The sequence below is a fragment of the Apostichopus japonicus genome, chromosome 8, assembly GCF_037975245.1.
Source record: "Apostichopus japonicus isolate 1M-3 chromosome 8, ASM3797524v1, whole genome shotgun sequence".
Lineage (NCBI taxonomy): Eukaryota > Metazoa > Echinodermata > Holothuroidea > Aspidochirotida > Stichopodidae > Apostichopus > Apostichopus japonicus.
Window position 1 is genome coordinate 6,887,652 of NC_092568.1, and position 24,300 is coordinate 6,911,951.

Sequence of the window (24,300 nt, forward strand, 5' to 3'; positions counted from 1 at the left end):
AGAAGGAAAACAGAAAGTAGTTTCAATACAAGCAGATACCACGGCACCAATGTGATACACGATATGAAGGGTGATATCTCACCACCACTATAAAGACGAACAGGTGAAACCACTCCTCTGAATACCGTCTAAGTTATGATTCTGCTGCCAGATCAGGGAATAGAGAATTACAAATTTTTGCAAAATAGAAGTCCTATCATTTGGTGTAAGCATGAAAAAGCTAACTTTCATTGAAACTTTCATTTTGTGTTAGCCAATTGTATCCCAATTGTAAACTTTTTATAGCGAAGCAGAGTTACATATTTAATGAGTCTGAATCCATTTCAGCTATGTGCTGATCAATATTTTTTTAAAGCTTTTAACACCCTCCATCCAGTTTTGCACGTAATTTTGGGATTTGGAAATCTTGCTCCCTAAAAATAACCAATATTAGCCCAACATTATCCCACTACTGTCTGGGACCTGACATGTGTGAGCTTAGGAGCTCAGAGCATAGCAAACAGCATTCAGATTCAGAGATGTATACTTACACAAAAGTTACAGTTAGCTTATCGAGGAATGTGTCAATTTAGGGGTATGAGCTGGAGAACATGACACGGCAGACATTTTGTGGTCAAATTCTGCTCAGTTGTACGTTGCATGTGCACAAAACAATAAATATTTTCAGATCATTACATTGCTGAGGAACCACACATATGAAAAACACGTACAGTTGAGTGATTTGGATTTTTCCTTGATAAACATCGTTGATCAAATTCTTAAGTGCGTCAATTATGAGCCCACCATGCTACTCTCAAATGTGAAACTTAAAGAACGTTTGATCAGCTATTAATGTAAAATTTAAATTTAAAGTTTTATCCTGAACTCCGTGCAAAACAGTTTGTACATTACAAAGATCAAAACAACATTTTTGCATTGCTTGGAGCAGATCTAAATACAAAATTTGTTTGTCTCTTAAACAGATTATTAACAATTCCCTTGTTTAAACGAGCGTGCAGCTCATAAAAAGAAAGAAAGAAAAAACACGTATATCGAGAAATTAAATTAGGCAGGACATGTATGTATTAGGTATACTGATAATGGTATTATGTACCAACCATGCCTGTTGCCATCGTTGATGACCCGCAATACAGCTCAAGGATCCTAGTAGGCCACGGATCATGGTCATTCTGGAAATTTAGAAGTTTGCAACAGCGTCTCGGACATGTTTAGCATGATTTCATGGGCATCTGACCATGACACGTTATGAACTAATAACCGACAATGAGCAACTTTCTCTACTAGTTAAATACTCAGCCAAGCCAGAAGGTATGCATGAGCAGGGATGTGTTACAGCGATAGTCATGCATCACATTAACTCGTTAGATCAAGAAGACTTCCATTGCAGATTTTGGACAAAGCGAATACAAATGGGTGTTTTTTTATGTGTCAGGAAACTTAACAGCTAAAAATTTGGAGCTAAACTAGTTTGTTAAAGGTCGCTCTGCTGTTGCCATCCCCCAAGTTTATAATTTCAAAAACAAGAAGAAGAGGGCATTGCACGGGCTTACTAGTCACCAACGATCAGTGAACGCTTTTCAGTTTTGCAATATGGAGAGTAAGTAACATAGGTTACATTGGTCTTCGACTTTTGACATGCGCTACATTAAAAGGTAGACTTCAGGCTGTATTAATATTCATACAACCATAAACAAACCGACCGGGTGTTAATCCTTTTATATTAACCTAAACACAAATGACATCTTCCTCCTAAGTCCTAAAGTATTCTCTCGATTTAAATGAAAATTTAGGAACCATATGCGATTATTCACGCACTAGACCCAACGCTCGACCTAAAACTTCTTACAGCCTATTCCAATCGCCTGGATTCAACCTTATTGCGTAATAAACACAAACCGAGACATGCTTTCACGATCACCTGCAGCAGCAAGAACAATTAATACGCGAAAGTTTAACCAAACAGTCTGAAACAGAACATGTAGAGGTAGGCGCTCGTTAGTAAGCTCTAGCTCAACTAGAATATGGATATTATTACCTAAACATAAAACTGGTAACCCCAACAAATCACTAATACATGTGAATTGCTTCATTAACCTCTCTTTAATATTAAAAAAAAATGAAATAGGCCTACGTGCATAGTGACGCTGGTGAATTGTTTTTTCTTCAATTCTAAGCTGTCGCTCAGAACCAGATTCTCTTAAACTTTGCATTACTCAAATATTATTCCGTTGAATTGGTATCTCATATTTGGATCTGTATTAGGTATTTGGATCTGGTTGCGAATTGGGAGGTGGGATTTGATTCTTTCCAATGGTTTCGAACGAATTTGTTGACCATAGTTTCCTTGTAGTGATTATGAATGTGATCTCTTAATCGCAAGGCCATACTGTTTGGTAGGAGTTTTTACAGATTTTTAAACTTTGATATCGGTTGACCATGTGACCTTTGGAGTTTGCAATATTGAATATGCTGTATAAATGAAGAGTGTGGTATCTTACATGGGCATGAGGTTTTCGACCATTTTGTAATTTTTGTTTGTGCGTAATTCCTAAAACTGCTGCTTTGGTTATTTGACCTTGTCCTCTGATCTTTGACCCTAAGACGTTACAAATCATTGATGCGTTATGTCTTATACCGTACCCAATCCATTGGCCTAATGGTTTCGGAGTTCGCGACTCATTTTCAAGGGTCCTACGCACGCACGCACACATCAAGTGACGGACAGGGTGTGTCACTTGACCCAAAATGGAACCCCCACGACCTCTTCCTTTATAACCAAAATGGACCCCTGTAACCAGTCAGTTTTCACACCATGCATTTTCACGGCAACCGTTGCTATAGTAATCAAAAGAGATAGGCTGCTAAGCCAACTGACTACAATGTTTCATTCCCATATAAATTACATGTAAATGGATAAGATAATTACAATATTACGGTACATGATAAGGTTTGCGCAGAGAAACGTAGAAATTGACTGAACTTTTTGGTAATTACCAATTGCTATGACAAAAATACAACGCATACCATGAACAATGCGCACTTGATGCACATACACGTATATACACGTGATATAAATCCGTGCTATTGGTAAGCACATCATAGTGATGCACAACTTAGTTTATGTTCTTATTCTATCTCTATGGAGATTTTACAGGAACAATCATGAAAAACTTTTCCAGCGAAAATCTAATGACATAAAAATATGACTTCGATTGGCCTACGATACTAAACTAAAAAATCAGAATTTACAATTAGGGTCATCGATTTTACTGTGGTAATATTCAGCCAAGTCATACTCTTACCTGATCACAATTTATGAGTTGCTGTTAAAATGATTTTTATTTAAATCCATGAGTTGGAGATCTTTTGCCTACTTTGACTTTTCTTAATTATTACTCTCCTTTTCGAGCAAAACTTCAGCTGATCAAAAGGCTTGAACAATATATATAATATGATTTAATACCACATATAAAGGATACCCTCGTGTAAAATGACTGCATATACAACCTGCTAACCTGTTTTCTTTGGGCAATTTAATTGCTTTGTTTCTTACTTTGGTCACATTTTGAGAGGCTCTTTTTTTTCTGTTAAGTATTCTTATGTAGAAGTTTACTGTATCTGAAGAATTGAAGACACAAGCCTCTTTGACAGTATTCTTCGAACTATAACAAACAGAAAACACAAACGTATACACACACAAACAAACACTCCAAGGACAAAGAGATATTCATCTTGTCAAAAGGTCTCAAGAATGTAAAATGAGACATCTATTTGTAAGAGATGTGATCGCCAAATCCCTTATATTACTTGTAAATCCAATCGTAGTTTCACGGATGAGGCAGGGTTCGTATCCTAGCGTATTTTGGATTTATTTCTTTAAGGTTAGAACTTCAGGGAAGAGGAGTTGATTATCCTACGATGACTTCACGACTGATTAAAAAACAAGCAAAGAATCCGAGAAAAACTTCCTAGTTTGCTTGTTAACAGACCGGCAATTAATGTATCTTTATGTATATATATATATATATATATATATATATATATATATATATATATATATATATATATACTTGCTTTAAAAGGCTATGGTCACGCTGGAGCATGTGAGAAGAAACTTCGACAATAAGTCATTAGTAACATATCACTGAGCCTTTTGAGATTCGCTTAATGGAACCAGGAGGATCTATAACGACATCGGTTCAAAGTTTATGTTAAGCTAGACAGCAATACACCATGTTACATATAATACCGTCCTGCATGTACAATACCTCATGTTATTGATAATACCGTCTTATACATTTAATACTCCATGTATATAATAGATAATGACGTCTATACATACAACACCCAATTCACTTTATAAATAATACCGTCTTATACACACAATATCATATTATACAAGCAAATGTCATATGATGATGTAGTAGGTTCAACTTGTAATTCTGTTCTTGTCTTCCAGTAGTTCAGTGATATATTTAATTTCAGTTCAATGTTTCATAAAACCATGTCTTACATAAAGTGAATAGTTAATGGTCAAATAATTAGATATATTCCACATGTGGTGAATCATGTGCTGTAACTTAGTAAATTATACTTAATAAATTGAGAGTAAAAATTAACTCCTTTAGAGTAGTCATTCATCTAATGCAAGTTCATTTAACCACCGAATATTGAAACATTTAACTTTTACGAGGGCATTTTAACGCATAAATCGAAAGGCAATACAGTACAGTTCAAAAAGGTCTGCGTTCTCTCAAATGCTATTTAAACAATTAAGTGTGCCTCATTCCCGTGCTGTGAATTTTTGGTTGCCTCAAAGATATCGAAAAGTACATTGATAAAATGCTTAATTTTATAGGCCTTCATCAGCTAAGCATCTTCATCTTTTCTTAAAGTAAATACATAATGTAGCTTTTGAGATGCGGATACGTTTTTTGAAGAAAAATGCCTATGAACCCTGTCGTGATCTGATAACGTAATATCATATTCTGTCTCAATGGTTACTGACGATATTGCTTTCTCATGTGGGAATTTCACAAATGTAGTGGCCAGTGGAGTGCACTTAACTCACTTAATATATACTGTACAATTGAAGTTTGGGTTCATTATTGTATGTGGGATAACCAAATATAAGGGTTACAACTATCATTGTCCTCGCCATGATATAATGTAAAACTTCCAATAATTTCATCCCGAGCCTCGATGAAAGATGAATTAACCACCTGGATGGTATCTAAGATACCTGATAATGACGTAGTATAATCACAGATCTGTAGCTGAGTAACGATCCATTTACAACGTTCTCATCACACTAAAACCTACACTTATAACCTGTTAAACCAACTAAACCGTTAAGAATTTATTAAGTTGCGGCAATAACCATTGCAAACAAATATCGCAATAAAACAAATTTGAATAGATAACGTCTGCATGTAATGCCCTGATGACATTTACTTATTTCGTCGCACAAGATCTAATTAGCGAGAGGTCATCCTTCGATTAATGACCCATTAGAACAAAACCCAGTACATATTTGACTTTGTCATAAAAAAAGAGAACATTTTTTACACTAAATGGAATCCAATAGCAATACATATGAGACACGATTTCTGAATATATTAATAATCTGTAGAATCAGCAGGCAAGAGTGGAGGGTGCTTGGTTATATGGTGCAGTGGGAATACATTCAGCTATGGTGGGTAGTCACCCGGTTTGTGTCGCAAACTGATCTTCCATCTTAAGATTTCATAAAGATCACCTCTTTTACGGTTATCAGCTGTTAAGTTGATAATCACAGGCAGGGGCGGACTGTGTCTTAAAACCGGCCCGGGCATTTTCCACCTAGACCGGCCCATTATTCATTGATATGCTACTTACGTAGTGATCGCCGTCCTGGGGAGGGTCTAAGGGGAGGGGGTGTCCCCCTCGCCATTTCGATTTTTTTTTAAGTTAAGGAATGCCTAGATGTAAAATGGTGCTATATTTCTCAATTTTGTAGGTTACAATCATCATTTAAAAATGACCCAAAAATAATTTTCCAGAAGCAACACTTGATTAAACTGAGGAAAGTTAAACGTAAACAAAAATAGACAAAAATATATGTTTTAGACTGGATGTTATTTAGTTTATCAAGCATTTTGTGACAACATGCTTGAAAAAAATGGGAAAAAACCTAAATAAAATCCATTAACACTGACGGGTTGCCAATAGCACGTTCTTTTGTTGCGAACTAACAGACTAACTAACATGGTTATTTCATGAACTGATTCCCACAGTTAAAAATATATTTCTACACAGCCTGTCTGTATTCTATTAAGTACTGTGAAAATGGGCTGTAATTTTTACCAGGCTCCCCAGCCCAACCGGCCCACCGGGCATTGTCCAAATGCCCATGTGTCCAGTCCGCCACTGAATTATTGACAGGTATGGCCCGACATACGTCGATACTTAGGTAGGCTGATACTTCGCTATGAACATGATGAATGCGATGGAATGGTTGAGTGCGATGGAATGACAAGGGGTTTTCGTAATAATAAGTGTTTTACGTTGATGCATTTATGCACCATGTTTAAATTAAGAAACATTGTCTTTAACCATTTAACAATCAAGGTATTTCCGATCCTTCTATTTCACATTATTATCGCCATTCTTTCTTTGAGATAAGAAAAATGATCAATTAGTATAAGACTGTACATGGCTACTGGCATTTGAGCCACACAAGTTTCGACTGTCAGCCGGTTACCCTTCTTTTGGACGGTCATCCGGTTACCCTTCCTCTCTTCTCTTCCCCTCACGTCCCAGTAGACATGCTCCGTTTGCCACAATGTTCTTTGCATTCGTTTTAAATACGTGCAACATATGGAATGATCATGATGCATGTTTGGTGCGGCACTGCTGCCCTGTTAAAAGGTTTATTTACGGCCTCGGTTGTTTTTGTCTCAAATTAATGACCTTTAACATCTTCATAATACATGGTCATCATACTTAGTCATCGTCCTTGTTCCAAATTTCGATAAAATGATAACATTTGCAAAGGCCCTCCCAAAGAAGCAAAGAAAGACAATCGAACGATGGTCCAAGGCATGTTTCCAAAAAAGATTATTTCTCGGTCAGATGCTAGTCAACTTTAAAGATTCTAATCCCCGTTACCCCACCCCTAAGAAATGACAATAAAATGATTTGGAAATAGCCAGAATAGGTGGGTATAATACCACATGTAACCGAACGCCGGTCAATAGGTGATGGACATTAATGATAGGTTAATCTATGGGTGTTTGCTATTGCAATGTCGCACGTGAGTATTATAAAGAAACCATGTCATTTGTAAGCCAATGCGGCTTTGTATGCTATCATATGGGTGCAGGACACATCTAATCATAAAACTACCGGAAGCCCAAGCAGATTGATGTGGAAAGTTTTCCACTTTTATCTGGAATTGTTCGAAAAGACCCAAAAGGATCGTAGAATATGCTGAGCTAATCTTATACGGTGTTTTCCTATAGCTTACACGATGATGTGTTAACATTAGACGATGGTGTATTTCACACGATGATTTACTATAAGAGTATACCAAGCTTATGTAAAAGTACAAGCAGCATATATTTGGTGGTATATAGCTGGAGATGAAACAAATTGCATGCATGCGACAGTGATAAAGAATATGCTAACGTTCACCTTAAAACTTTGTTCCACATGGTTTTCATCAATAAGCCTAGTTAGAGGTACGATTTTGCACAGACACTCAAGGGACATTTTGGATACTTCCGTGAAGAAACGTTGAAACGTATGGTTAACATGCTCAATTGCAATCTAGTTTGACTGATACTAAAAATTCTTTTTTGCAGAAATCTGGCAGTAGTATGTTGAAGGGTCAAGAAGTAGATATACATATTATTTTCTCTATTTTCTCTCCTGTGAGATGAAAAGAAAGACACAAACTTCGTCCGTCTGTGTTTTCGAGACATTACCACATTGTATTAGTTTTGGAAATAGACTGATAATAAAGAGCTAACTTTCTGAACGTTGACTGATGGTGAACAACAGTCATCATCACTAGAAGTGTGCGGAAAGTGTTTGCGGACTAAAACTGCCTTTGATATATCGACCGAGCAATCCGGTTATTTACACACAAAAAAACAATATATCTTACACTAGACTTGAAACATATATGGTCCTCGAGAGCTGATTGCTGAACCGATATGGCACGTGCCTCCCTTATTGTGATGTATCAACACAGGCTTAGGGTATCTTCAGTATTCGAATCCTAAACGGCATACTTATTGTATAACCAGAAATCGTTATTTTAGAGAATATTTCGCGCTCGGCACCTAATGCAAGACAGGGATTCGAATACTGTTGCTACTCTATATGATAGAAGCAGAATCAAATAACGTCATTTAGCCCTGCATAAACGGATGATTATTCAGATGTATTCAACACCGTTGTGTCGGGATGAAAAATGAAAATTTAGAACGATAAAGTACGCGGTAACTATGACAACCGAACGTGTGTACTGTAGTATTATTTTCGTAAATAAATTGTGCAAATGAAAAAGGGAGTCACATGTCGCGATGACGTAATTGGGATTTGTATGTAAACTCATATTTTCAGGAGGATATTACTTGTAGGGCGAGAAGTCTTCATTATATTCGAACTAAAATTACGATTAGAATAAAAGACAAAAAATGGTTTATGGTATGAATTGTCATATTGTGATGGCATTGAAATTTATCACATTTGGCATTTTCTTTTCGGGTGAGAATCGCTGATTCAAATTATTTCCCGATCAAGACAGGTCAATGACAAATTAAACTGATTAATGCCGGATAAAATCGGTGCTTGCCTATTAACGCTGAGTTCAGTCGATTTGAATTTGTGTACGTCGATTTAAACTGGAATAAGTGACTTAGAAGTTAAATATGGTATATACAGATTTGTATGCTGTATGTTGTAATGTTGTATGCAAATTAGGCTAGATCTGCATCTGATGTGAAATTAATGTGTTTAGAAGACGGTAATTCAATTGCTTTAAACATTTCCCTGAAAGTATTGAATTTCCTTTCCTATCTATGAAAACCTTTCCATAGATTGATAAATATATGTGAGCTTGTAGGCTTGCTCATCCTCCATCACCTAGAACAGAAACTTAACCTGACCAGCGTAGGCCTTTATAGGGACGACGGTTTTGTTGTCATGAAAAACCACAAATGACCCAAAGCAGAATGCGTAAGAAAGCAAGTGATCCAGATTTTCCAGTCATTTGGCCTACAAATAACCGTCCAAGCCAACGTCACATCAGTCAACTACGGTACCTAAACATCAACCTCAACCTTGAATCCGGCATACACCAACTATACAGGAAACCCGATGACCTACCCATGTACATCAACGCGAAATCCAACCAACCAACTACCTAGACATCAACCTCAACCTTGAATCCGGCATACACCAACTATACAGGAAACCCGATGACCTACCCATGTACATCAACGCGAAATCCAACCAACCAACTACCTAGACATCAACCTCAACCTTGAATCCGGCATACACCAACTATACAGGAAACCCGATGACCTACCCATGTACATCAACGCGAAATCCAACCAACCAACTACCTAGACATCAACCTCAACCTTGAATCCGGCATACACCAACTATACAGGAAACCCATGTACATCAACGCAAAATCCAACCACCCACCACCTATAATCAGGCACATCCCCGTCGCTGTAAGCAAAGAATATGCTATCATCAAACCGAGACGTTTTCAATACTGCCGCTCGCGTATATGACGAAGCCCTGAAATCTAGTGGATACACAGAATCCACACAATACACCCAACCCAAACAAGGTAGCGAACGCCAGCGCACAATAAACAAGAACCCGCACCAGGAACATCATCTGGTTCAATGCCCCATTCAGTATGGACGTGAAAACCAATGCAGGAGGTACCTTCCTGGATGTACCTTCCTGGAGGAGTACCTTCCTGAAAGCACTTCTCTCGGAGTCTCGGGACCACAGGCTTCACAAAATATTTATCAGAAACACCGTGAAAGTCAGCTACAGCTGCACGATAATTATGAAGTCAATCATTCAATCCCATATTTCTAACATTACCAAGCAGACCAGCAATTCAACCCCTACTACGTCATGGAACTGTTGATCTGCAGAAAGCTGTCCTTACACGGTAAATGTTTAACCAGCGCAATAGTATATAAAGCCCAAGTCACATCGGACACAGAATCTAAGTCGTACATCGGCATTTCAGGTCGACCCTTTAAGCAGCGATTCAACAACCACACAATACATCCCAGGCACGAAAAGTACCAAAAAGAAACAGAACTGTCAAAGTACGTTTGGGAACCTGAAAGAGGGGGAATTAGCCACAGTATAAGCTGGAGATAGTAAAGGGATCGAACACACACAAACGTAAATCGGGTCAGTGCAACATCTGCTTAGAAGAAAAGCTGGCAATCTTACGTACCAAGGACAGTATAAACAATAAACAGAGCTCACCTCCATGTCAACAAACCACCCGACCAGGCTAGGAAGAAGTAAGGTCACATACACGAATGTTTACGTCCAGTTGTTTGATAATCGGCGCAAATTGCAGGCGCGAAACTCGAGTAACAACATGTTGTAAGTTACCGTATACTGTATAATATATATATATATATATATATATATATATATATATATATATATATATATATATATATATATATATATATATATATTTAATGCTCGATACTACTTATGCACTCAAGCCAGCATTATTAGTCAGTTAAGTTATGTTTTACTTAAGTAAAACTGAGCAGCAATATGTCTTATAAGTAAGCCATTAATTCAGTTATAGCTTATAGATTCCACGTATTACGTGTTACATGTATTGCATGTATTTCATATACAGTATACGACGGTGAGAGGAAAATACTGCTTATTCCTCAAAAACTAAGAGGTCTTTTTTTTGTTGCATGTTTGCATCTCTGACGTCACAACAATTATGGCAACAAAACGAGAAGTGACATTAACGGGGGTACTTTTAAAGTGTAGATTTAGGTAATGTGGCGCGAAATTGATATTTTCAAACTAATTATAACCATGGTAATTGTTTACTTACCTTTTTGTTTAGACCTCTTTCCCGTATCAGATTCGGTTAATATTCGCTCGTATCTCTTTCGTGAACCGCGTCCGCCCTCGTGACGCTCTGGAGGTCCTCCATTGGCCGTGTCACCATTATGGTGGATGTTACCCACGTCTTCATTAGCCCATGTGGTGTTAGTCTTAGCTTTTGATATCTTAGATTGTACGGAAATTGTGGTGATTTTCTTTGGTATAGCTAGAAAAGTAAACGCAAAGGAGTAAAGCAATTTGTTTTCATTCGGTGAAAGGGGAGGTGAGGAGACTGAAGAGAGAGATGTATATATAAATATTTAAATATATATATATATATATATATATATATATATATATATATATATATATATATATATTGATATGTATATATATATATATATGTTATATATGTTATATATATATATATATATATATATATATATATATATATATATATATATATATATATATATATATAGATATGTAGGTGATAAGTAGTTGAGACTAGTGGAACACTAGTAGTTGCTACTATGAGTTTCATGCGTTCAGATAACTGGGTAAGATAATAATTATATTATATTTATATATATATATATCATATATATATATATATAATTATATTACATTTATTATATTATTATTTATATATATAAAATATTTCAAAAATTTGTTCAGCCAAAATGTCATGAAACAAGATACGAATGTATAAATACAGAACCCGGATGTTGAAAACGAATAAAAGAACATGTTAAAAGTCGAAATTAAAGTAAAACTAATTTAAACAGGATAAAAACAGTTGAAAAACTGCAAAAGAGTACAACCTTTGGTAGTTCCTTGTCACTAAATATGGTAGAGGGCAAATAGGAAAGTGGTACGAATGTGAATTTCAAAATAGCTTACTCTTCTAATTTTGAGATAAATGTGTACGTCATCCATTATGCTTAGCTTTTCTGTACTCACTGGGAATTATCCTCTCTTCGTCATTATGTTCAAACCCAAAGTTTGGTGATTTTCGTTTTCTCCTGATGATACAGTAGATAGCCAAAGCAATGATGAATACACACAGTAATGTTAAACACACTACAAGTGCCAAGACCACTGAAAAAAACACATATATATATATATATATTTACTGAATTGTGAGGGTCTTGAAATATTTGTTTCGTCCAAAAGAATCAATAACATTTATGGAAGTCGTTAATGTGCTATTGGACTTGCAATGTGTTACTCGGGTCTGTTTTCTACATTGACATACAGTTTATTAAACGTACACATGAGCATTATAGAGGGATGCACTCTTGTTAATTACACTTACTTTCTCTGTCTGTGTGTCATATTACTGAACGTATTAAGCCAATGATTGGATGAAGTCTTGTCCATGACACATATATAGTTACTTATGCCTGTATTCTACATGACATACAGGTTACATACTGAACGTGTTAGCTCTATAGATAGATACATTCTTATCAATGATATATATTTACTCGGGTATGTATTCTACATGACATACAGGTTACATACTGAACGTTTTAAGCTCTATAGATAGATACATTCTTGTCCATTACATATAGTTATTCATATACACGTATTTCTAAAATAAACTGGCATCGAGCGGTACCAGAACGCTTAAAATAATACTTGAAGGTTAAGTTCTTTATTTTTCTGTAGTCCTGTAGATGTTGATACTATTCTTTTATTTATAATATATTTGTTCCTTGGAGGGCGATATATGTCCCATTCTGTATCCAGATTCAGTCCCAAAATGTCGTTGTTGTTTCTATCTGTTCCAAAACGTATATAAACGTATGTATAGGTATATACATGTGCAGTACCACAATATAAGGCAATGCTATAACCTCAATGAAAATACACTATGTATAAGAGCATACAGTCTTATACATGTAAATCTGAATATCTGTATCGACTACATATCCAGTTATATTTGGCTTTATATGGCCAGATAAAACTTAATCTGTACATCTGGATCAGTTTAGTTTAGTTTAGTAGAAAAAAGGATCAGGAGGGACACTCAAGTCCCCATTAAGGACCCTCATATGAGAGAGAAAAACTGAAGACACAAACACTCAGACCAGATTACAATGCTTAAAGTGCTTGTCCAAAGCATGCTTAAACCCATTCACACTACTTTGCAAGTACAACTTTCTCATGCAAACCGTTCCACTCATTCACAACCCTATTAGAAAACACAGTTATGCCGAATATTAATCATACTTTGTGACTTTTGGAGTTTAAGACAATGACCTCTGGTACAACTACTATTAGCAAACATGAAAAAGTCGGTGAAGGATAAGTTGTCAAAAAATATGGGTTCCAAGTCTGCACAGCATACCACAGATGAGGCCTAACCAACTGCTTATTAAGCCTAACTACTATGTCCTCTTTCAGAAAACTGAAGTTTCTCTTGATCATACCTAGAACCCTATTACCTCTTTAACAGCTTCGAGACAATGTTTAGAAGGTTGCAGAGATGAGTCAATGTAGATACCTAGGTCTCTTTCAACAAAGACCTCCTGTAACTCCACACCATTAAGTTTGTAGGTATACTTTTGGTTACTACTACCAATATGCATCACCTTGCATTTATCAATATTAAAAAGCATTTGCCATCCCTGAGACCAAAAAACCTTATTCAAATCCGTTTGAAATTTCTCAGAATCGCTTTTGGAAGAGACCTCAGAATATAATTTGGTGTCATCAGCAAACTTCTTAGCTGTACACAAAATATCAACATATCCAGTTATATTTGGCTTTATATGGTCGGATAGAATTTCATCTGCATATCTGGATAGTCTTTATATCAGGGTTTATCTGGTTTCATATGCCATATAATGGCATGATATGGCCAGATTAAACCAGATATAAAGCCAGATCTGGGATTTCGGTAACGTGGCCTTCTGCATGGTGAGGAGTTGCTCGGATTACATGCAAAGACCATACAGAACCTATACACAACAGTGTTTAGACAAACACACATCGCCTTACATTTGTGATTTATTATATGTACTAGAGTACAACCCATTTCGCTCGGTAACAAATGACCAAATATCTCTAAAAGGCCGAGTGGGGAAGGAGAGGGGGCATTACATCCGGTTGATGATGTAATAGTTCCACTTCGGTTCTGACGTTTCACAAGTGTACACTGTTCAACAGTTGAAATAATCAGATCGACTGACTAAATTTTGAGAGATTAATTTCTTCGCATATTTTGACAAAACGTTGTAGTTCATGTCAAGCTCTTACGTTTGCCATGATTAATCAGTGGTTTGTTGATCATTTTGCGATATCAGACCACATAACTTGTATATAACCAGCTCCATACGGGGCCGTTTTTAGAATTCACAACTGGGAGAGATGGTAATTAAAGAAAAGGGGTCTTCACCCACATGATAAAATAATACAAAAAAGGGAAAGATCGTGCGCTTGTCAAACGTTATACCCCATCCCCTATTGCGATTGAAAATGCACATGTCGTTATTTTGAAAGTATAGTGGAAATTTTGAGAAAAGATAGTTAACATTTTTGGATAAAACTTCAAAACTTTCAGAGTGAAAAGTTGAAATTTCTAGGAACAAATAAAATGTACGAACAAAATAAATTGGTTAACCCTAACCCTGGGTTAGTGGGAGAACTAATTATCACACTTCTCAGCTGTTTCGTGGGATGTACGTTTGATCAGTCAGGAATGTAAAAGTTGCCATTGAAACGTTTCCAATCAGTCCAGAACAGCAGATCATTGGAACCTATTCAATATGTTTGATTATTTGGGCATTTCCCCACACTCTTAGTACAGCCAGTTTCATATGCCTATAGACACTGGAATTTATTTTAGAGTTCCTAAATGTTTCATATTCAATTCTGAATTAACAAAGCCCTCTTCTCTGTGGCGTTGACAAGATTTCAAAGGTTGGCGGCCAATTCAAAATTTTCCAGACTGATTAAGGCATGGGGCTGAACTTTTGTGGTAAGGCAGGAGGCGAATGATCATTTAATGAAAGGAGAGGGGCTGCACTATGGTCATTTTCCCTCCCCTCTCCCCCCCCCCCAAAAAAAAATAAGTATAGTTTTAAACATCAAAAGGTGCGTTCTGGTGGCATACATTTAGGTTTATACCAGAACCTATAAACGCAAGTTTGTGCTAATAAAAATGATCAACTCCACAATTCCCCGGCTGATTTAAGTAGCGTCATGAACATTTATGGAAGGGCAAGATCTGAATGAAGTATTTGATAAAGGATGGGGTGTTGCTGTGGTTTCATTGAAGCCAAGTCCTATATACGGAGAGGAGCAAAAAAGAGTGGCACCAATCAAATGTTTAGTTCCGTATACCTTGTAATCCTTAGAGTTTCCTGGAGGGTTCAAAAAAAACTATCCGATATTAGAGACGAAATATTTTTACTAAAACGTTACTATAGACTGTGTATATTCTAACTTTATTCACATCTTGTGAGTTAAAGGTTTGTACAACGGACGTACGAGTATTTACATATTTCCCAACTATGTCACTATTTATTGTGTAATGCGTACTGCGCCACCTGTGCATCGGTCTGAATGTCACTATTTATTGTTTAATGTGTTCTGCACCACCTGTACATCGGTCTGAATGTCACTATTTATTGTGGGCCACCTGTACATCGGTCTGAATGTAACTATTTATTGTTTAATGCGTACTGCGCCACCTGTGCATCGGTCTGAATGTCACTATTTATTGTGTAATGCGTACTGCGCCACCTGTGCATCGGTCTGAATGTAACTATTTATTGTTTAATGTGTCCTCCACCACTTGTACATCGGTCTGAATGTCACTATTTATTGTGTAATGTGTACTGCGCCACTTGTACATCGGTCTGAATGTCACTATTTATTGTGTAATGTGTACTGCGCCACTTGTACATCGGTCTGAATGTCACTATTTATTGTGTAATGTGTACTGCGCCACTTGTACATCGGTCTGAATGTCACTATTTATTGTGTAATGTGTACTGCGCCACCTGTGCATCGGTCTGAATGTCACTATTTATTGTGTAATGTGTACTGCGCCACTTGTACATCGGTCTGAATGTCACTATTTATTGTGTAATGTGTACTGCGCCACTTGTACATCGGTCTGAATGTCACTATTTATTGTGTAATGTGTACTGCGCCACCTGTGCATCGGTCTGAATGTAACTATTTATTGTTTAATGTGTCCTCCACCACTTGTACATCGGTCTGAATGTCACTATTTATTGTGTAATGTGTACTGCGCCACTTGTACATCGGTCTGAATGTCACTATTTATTGTGTAATGTGTACTGCGCCACTTGTACATCGGTCTGAATGTCACTATTTATTGTGTAATGCGTACTGCGCCACCTGTGCATCGGTCTGAATGTCACTATTTATTGTGTAATGTGTACTGCGCCACTTGTACATCGGTCTGAATGTCACTATTTATTGTGTAATGCGTACTGCGCCACCTGTACATCGGTCTGAATGTCACTATTTATTGTGTAATGCGTACAACGCCACCTGTACATTGGTCTGAATATCACTGCTTATTGTTTAATGTGTACTGCACCATCTGTACATCGGTCTGAATGTCACTATTTAAAAGATACTTGTAATACGTTTTCATTACATGGTTCGGTTTATTTCAGTAGGTATCTCATCTTTTTGCTTCTTATTTTATTTGCTATCTGTTATATACTCACTTCCTATTTTCAACTCGTTTTTTTTTTATTGTTCTTTTTTAGAAGGTGGTGGTGTGAGGCGGGTTGTTGTTGTTGTTGTATTTGTTGAACTTTTTGTGATTTTTAGTGTGCTATCGATGGAATGCACCATAGGAAATGTGTTACTTTGTTTGTGATAAAAACTTGATAACACAGTATTTATGGTGGTGTTTACCCTCCAAGCCACCTTGGTATGCTTTACATTGCAAATACGTAGAGTTGATGACTGTGTGTCTAGTACCATTGGTGCTCGAGTTTTTGCATGTACCATGACATATCAATAATATAATTCTTCCTAAAGTCACCCATATCTTAACTTATATTTCTTCAACTGATGGATGTCATTCGAGTACTGGTCTAATATTCTAGTCTAATATTCTATTCGAATGAGAATGGTTGTTATGTTTTGTTTACGTGACATTATTCATAGCTCAAATTGTTTCAAATTCCTCGCCTGCTTACAGAGCAGTTGGTATGTTCCCATATAATTTAACACCGTATGCCAAGGTCATCATATATATATATACGTTATGTAGCACAACAGGGAAATTCAGTATAGATAAAATCGATGGTAGTAAAGGCAGTAAAGTCAGTTTATTTATTGTGTTAATCGATTCAACGTCATAGTTTGCTTCAAGCTGAAATGTATTATTGTCCTGCTTGTTATATATATATATATATATATATATATATATATATATATATATATATATATATATATATATATATATATATATATATATGTTTAGGAAGAGTTTTACATTTGTAGAACCATATAAACGAGCAAACAATCAACTATTTCAACATGGATCGTCATATATAACTTATTTTAGAACCTCCTATATCTTTGAACCTGGATAGTCAACATTAATACTACAACTTTCGTATGCACTATACATAATTGACTATATTGTTATCTATTTCCTGACGAGGAAGATGGGAAAATATATATATATATATATGTGTGTGTGTGTGTGTGTGTGTGTGTTTATTTATATAGTTAGATATATACATATAGATATATATTTATAGATATATATATACCGTTTCCGCTTTTTCATTTCCATATCAAATCCGAAAACAATAATGATCCACCACTTCTTACAAAATGTAAGTATTCAATCAAATGTGCAATAATTACAATTTACGTGATAACTGAGCTTGTATAGATCCACACGTAGAATGCAAAGACTTAACCTTAGCCTCGGTGTCAGTACAGCATATTGTATGTTAGTGATAATATGTCGCAGTAGGAAATACGTAGTTCCATGCTGGTACTATGGCCACGAATGTTGTTGGATAATTGCGTTTACATCATGTACGAAGATGAATGGACGTTTAGTATTGTATATTGGCAGGTAAAATTTAGTGGGTACGACATGCTTGCATTACTCAGCATTGAAGGTATAACAGCTGTGGTATGCTTATATTATGACAGGCATTTAAGGCATGGCTGGTATGATATGCTTATTTACTAGGATGGAAGGTAAGAGGGTATGGCATGCTTACATAAGGATGCATTGATGGCATGCGGAATGCTAATATTATGACATGTATTGAAGACATAGCGGGCACGACATGCTTACATTAAGAAAAAAATAATGGAGGTAAAACGGTTATGACATGCTAACATTACTAGACATTGAAGGCATAGCGGGTATGCCAAGCATTAATAATGACAGGTATTGAAGGTATAGCGGGCATGACATGCTTTCATGAGACAGGACGGAATTATTGACCTGTCAACGGGAACGCCCTGCGCGATGTCTGCATGGGGTCCATTGGCGAAGTCCCTGTAAGCGTTACGATATTGTGGACTTAAGAGGCCACAAGGCTTTCAAATTGTACCCAATTGGCCGAGATTTTAGCCATGTAAAATGTTTAAAATTATGCATATGATTAGCCTAATATTGATTCGTTGGTTAGAAATTATTCAAGTATAAATAATAAGTCACTCACAAAATATGCTAATTCTAGGGTGGCCTAGCCAAATCCGTGACACGGTGGAAGTAGCAATATCAATTCGAAGTTTACAGCCTACAGAAGGGTTGCCAGTTTTCTGTAATACAACCGGTCAAATTTAGAGAATTTACCGGCTAAATAATGTTATTAACAATAATAATAATGATGATAATGATGATGATGATGACGACGACGACGACTACGACGACGACGATGACGATGATGATGATAATAATAATAACTTGTCTTATATAGCGCAGACTCCAACAGAAGTTGTTCAATGCACTTAACGCGCTTGCTGAAGGCTCAAAAACTACTACAGTTGAGAGAAAAGAAAAGTTCTAAGACAGCGCTTGAATTAAATAATATAATCCAAAGAACTAAGTTCAACCGGGAGTGAGTCCGATAAATGTGGTGCAGCATTCAGAAAGCTACGGTCACCGAAAGATCTTGTACGTGACAATTGATTGGAACTCAAAGCTAGAATGAGAATTTTGTAGTCAAACCGGATTCTTATTGGTAACCAGTATAGCTCTTATAGTATAGGAGTGATGGGGTACACCTGTTCGGCCTATGGATGATTCGAGCTGCCGTGTTATGGATCCTTTGCAATCTCGATAATTGGGATGTAGCTACACCAAATAGAAGAGAATTGCTATAATCAAGCCTACTCGAGATTACAGCATGATTAAGTTTCTCAGTAGCAGACCTATCGAGATATTTCCTAAGTTGCCCCACCCGCCTGATATGAAACATTGTCGACTTACATATGTGGCTAACTTGCTGATCCACAAAAAGGTGATTGTCATATTCAACAGTAGGGAGCCCTACTTTTATGGGAGGGTCTATGGCGAAAGACACATTTTATAAAGGAGGAGGACTGCCCTGGGGAAATTGAAGAAGACTCATATGTAGTGGTCTTGGGTCAGAGGGGGCCTTCCCCACAAAAAGAATAACATTTTAGACGCCAATGGTGCATAATGAGACTAGATTACAATTTAGGTCTATTAAGTAGCTCTAAAGAAAAGTTGTGTTAAAAATAATAATAAATTAGAAATTGTCCCCTACTGCCTATACGGTAGGGTCTTAAACCTTTATGGGAGAGCCAGCAGTGAACCATGGATTTTATAAAGGAATGCTGGTGCCCTTTGGTCATTTCCTGTAAAAAGGGTGGTATTCCCCACCCCCCACCCCACCCCGATAATGTGCATTTCTGAAGCATATGTAGACTATAAATGAGGTCCACATAAGTAGCCCCAAACGTACTTTGGTAATAAATACTCTGTGTGAGTTTAGTTCATTTTGTCGGTCAGTTTTGAAGTGACTTTGGCGTTTGCCACTTCAAAAGAAGCATTTCAGGGTAACTTAGGGTTTAGAATTTTGATAGGTTTTATGATATTACAGGCACCCCCCCCCCCCCGTCATATAAAGATCCTTCAGTTTCAAACTTAGCTCATTTGAAACACCGAAGGGGAAATTATATGTATATAGACTAGTGGCGTGCACAAGTAAGTGGGGGAGGGGACATGGTTCAGTCGACAAGTTTTACAATCAGGAGTGACAATTAGACCACTTGGTGTAGCCCCCGCCCCTCCCACTTTCATTCTCACACAACCTTGATCTGATCGATGTTGCTATCACTATAAACTTTATGGTCTCTACCATTCATGTCTTCAATCTGGACGAAAGAGTCATTCTGGCGCAGTGCTCGACTACGTAACACGCCTTGTCTTTTAAATCATTAAGGTAACCCACAGAGAAAATGATTTTCACCTAACAGAGGTAAATTTGATTTCCTTACAATTAAGTTAGTCCGTATTATCACGCAGTACATATTGCTGAGGGAGCTCGTATTTATGGGATGTTGCCTGTATGTCGTATAATAATTGATTCTTTCCAGAACTCTTCAAAGCAGTTTTATATAGGTAAGGTTGTAACCAGTTTTATATCGGTAAGGTTTTAACCAGTTTAATATAGGTAAGGTTCTTAATCAGTTTTATATTGGTAATGTTTTCACCAGTTCCTTACAGGTAAGGTTTTAACTCTTTTTTATATAGGTATGGTTTTAACCAGTTAAAATAGGTAAGTTTTAACCACTTCTATATAGATAAGGTTTTCACCAGTTTTATATTGTTAATGTTTTAACTGTCAACAAAAATCAACCTGTGCTAGACCATGATTGCCAGTGGCGCACGACAGTCTGGGGATAATTCATTCCGGCGGGGAATTATTCAAGGACCACTACTTCTGGTTTTTCCAACTTTTGCTATTTACTAGCATAACCTTGCGATCAGAATTACTTACATAGACCTAACGTGTAGTATAAATATGCCTCCAAACGCAACGTCCAAATTTTCATTTTTCTGGGGGAGAACCCCTAATCCCCCTATATGAGAGTTGATTTCAGTGGCCCAAAGGCAGCACCCCATCATTTATAATTCGCCTCTTGATTCACCTCTTGCCATCCCGTAAGAGTTGAGGCCCGTACCGAAGTCATTTGGGGAAAAAAAAATATTTTTATTCATTAGCACAAATCTTGCATTTATAGCACTACCTATATCGACCTATTTTCTAGCCTAAAAATGCGTCAGAATGGACCATCTGAAGTCTAAATATTTTCCTCCTGGGGGAGACCCCCCCCGCCCCCAGACCCCAGTATATGGAAATCGTCATCAATGACCCCACGGCAGAAACCTTCCTTTATAAAATGTTTTATTCTTGTTATTTAATACTATAAATTGTCTTTGATCCCTGATCTGAGGATGAGTGTCAAAGCTATAGTGTTTTGCATCCCGCGTAACCAGGAGGAAGATAATCTCCATTTGTCGCCACCGAGAATAATATTTTGAAGGACATTTTTGTGTGTGTTCCATGGATGATTACGAATAACTAATCCGACGCTACTTTAAGTTATATATATTGTCATCGTTTAATCATCTACTTCTCAATATCTTGCATTTGTATTGGAATGTGTTTATGGTATATAAATCCGTGTTGTCTCCAGATGTTAGGAAATATGTGTGTGGGGCGGGGGCACTCCAAACTCATAGCAATATACCCGGGGCACAGAATGCGAGTACTGCAAACGAGCTAGCGAGTCCAGGGCGAAGTCTCCTAAAGCGTTGCAGTGCTCATGGTTTCGAAACGGTAAATAGCTTATATCAGCCAGTCAAGTCAGTATAATTTTGTAGGTCAGCGTAATTAAATGAAACAATTGTAAGTTACATAATTGTCGTATGTAGAAGTAAAAAGTTATGAAATCTCCAGCCCTATCTATATTTTGACATGGCAAATTGTGTTCGCTAGGGGTGGGGAGGGACCAAGGGAAATGAAAATTTTTGAAGGGAATGCGCCCTATCCCCCACCCCCTTGGCGACACCACTGCTTATAACGAAGGAACTTTATATTGTCTGTTACATCCCTGTGTTCTGACAAATTAATACAGTTCTATAGACTAAACTTGGCGCGTATATTAAGAGTTTATATGTGACTCAAAGTGACTGTGAATTGACTCCTTAATTACCCGGTAACATACAGAGAGTTGACCAGTCATACATAATTAAAAAATAATAATATGAAGGTGGGATCATTGCACAATATATTACGTTTAATTTTTAATTCGATACATGGATATAAATATAAAATTATGGTTTAAATTGCTGTCATACTTACTCCTGGACGGTCGTAACCATATCCTAAGTCAGGTACATATCCTTTAAGCCAGGTACGTATCCTTTAAGTCAGGTACATATCACACATGATCCAAAGAAGTTAGACATCCGTCTATCCGTACCCTCTTCCAAAGTGAGACAGCTTCACACGAAATGACCTAAGTACGTTTTACAATCGAAATATACGACTTGTCCGAGATAAAATAAAAAATAGCTTTACATTTGTTCTATATATGACTTTGACATTTAGATCTACCTCATGCATCCAAGTGTATATAAATATCAGCCCTGCAGACGATACACACTCCCACACTAAATTACACATAAATATGACCTACGAGTCCTCGATTTTAAAGGCAGAGTCTGTTGTAAATTATGATCCCACCGAACCTTTAAGCTGCTGCTTCTGAGTTTTACTGCCAATGGAAGAATAAGTGTTAATGTTGTTATATAGGGAAGACCTATGAAAGCTTCCAGCGAACAGCTGCATTTCTGACGAGCCAATCAGAGACCTTGGGTTTTCCGTCAGTGTGTCATTTAGGGTCGGTACTCTAGTATCTTTTGTTCCTGATTTATTATATTAAAAATCAATCGATTTGCAATATGCCATACTTGTACATGGCATACGTGTACGTAAAGAACCATTGTTTTAACTATATACGATTGGCAGAATAGGAGGATCGAACGAATCGCCTTTGTTTATCTGATCAATTGGTCTACTTTATCACAGGAGACATATATGTAACATTACCTAAACAAAATCGCGTTTCAAGTGTAGTTAAAATGTTATCTATCGTTGTTTCTTAGTACTTGTAGTGGTCCGTCTTTGATGAAAAGCGTTCGTGTAACCGGAGAGAACTAAGTGATCATGACCAAATTTGGAGCAAGCCTCAATCTTGCTCTATAGAAGTAAAGATTGATACAATCATGCCGATTCGTAATGACGCTGTTATTGTATGTTAAAGACCAGTAATCAGCAGTAACAACCGTTAATCCCGTTGAAAACTTATATTACCTCTTTTTGAAATTTCACCTTATATAAGTATGCGAGGGTAGAAATATGTTAATTGGGGTGGGGTGGGGTGGTGTTGTAGTGACGGGGCATGTGGGGAAATGTTATACTTGAATGTGCGGATAGGTCAATGAAGGTCAATATGCGTGGAAGCATACATTTGATTTAACTGAATCTCTAGATGCATTACTAGTGTTGAATGTTATGGATTAATAGAGATATTTTCTGCGACTTTAGTTTAGCATACCATCCCAAGAATTATGAAATTATTTCTATAACTTTTGTATTAAACTAAGCGCTTTGTAACTCTCCAATGATATTTTGAGTACCGTTTATCCAATCTGGTGTTACTAATATTGTTTAGTGCAAATACCGAAGATCTACTATCCAGAGTGTGTCTGTCATCTGCAATTGTTGTGATGCATAATAAGTAATAAATCCCTTTTTGGCTCACCGACGCGACTGTAGGGGTGGGGAGGGGGGGGTTCTCTTGAATGAAGGAAATATACTATACCTACTATCTAGTTACCTTGTTATTGCAAATGTGACTGCTGTCATTTAGTCACATAGACATGATGATGTAGGCAGAAATTCCCCCTCCCACCCCACCACCCTACCCCCATTCCCCACCGCTAAATTATGAAAGGGAGGATCAGAGGACTAGCTCCAACATCATATGGAAGGTTCATAAAGTAACCATTATGTCATCCAGCATACTTATAATACAAATCTTACTTAGCCTGTCCACGTATTTACTTGTTAGGTACAGTTCGGCTACCTAAGAGAGTGAGATTTTTTGGATGGCCTT

General features: G+C 37.0%; 1 protein-coding gene across 1 annotated transcript in view; it reads right to left on the reverse strand.

Annotated features, from left to right (window-relative positions):
- The window catches only part of LOC139970653 (synaptotagmin-5-like), a 57,059-nt gene extending 34,146 nt beyond the window's left edge, over nt 1–22,913 (reverse strand). Inside the window, exons 1-3 of the mRNA XM_071976528.1 lie at nt 22,482–22,913; nt 12,076–12,213; nt 11,120–11,338 (exon numbers count right to left, since the gene is read on the reverse strand). Coding sequence (XP_071832629.1) covers nt 11,120–11,338; nt 12,076–12,213; nt 22,482 — 358 coding nt within the window. The 5' untranslated portion in view covers nt 22,483–22,913. The remainder of the gene's footprint in view (nt 1–11,119; nt 11,339–12,075; nt 12,214–22,481) is intronic.
- Nucleotides 22,914–24,300: the final 1,387 nt, after the last annotated feature.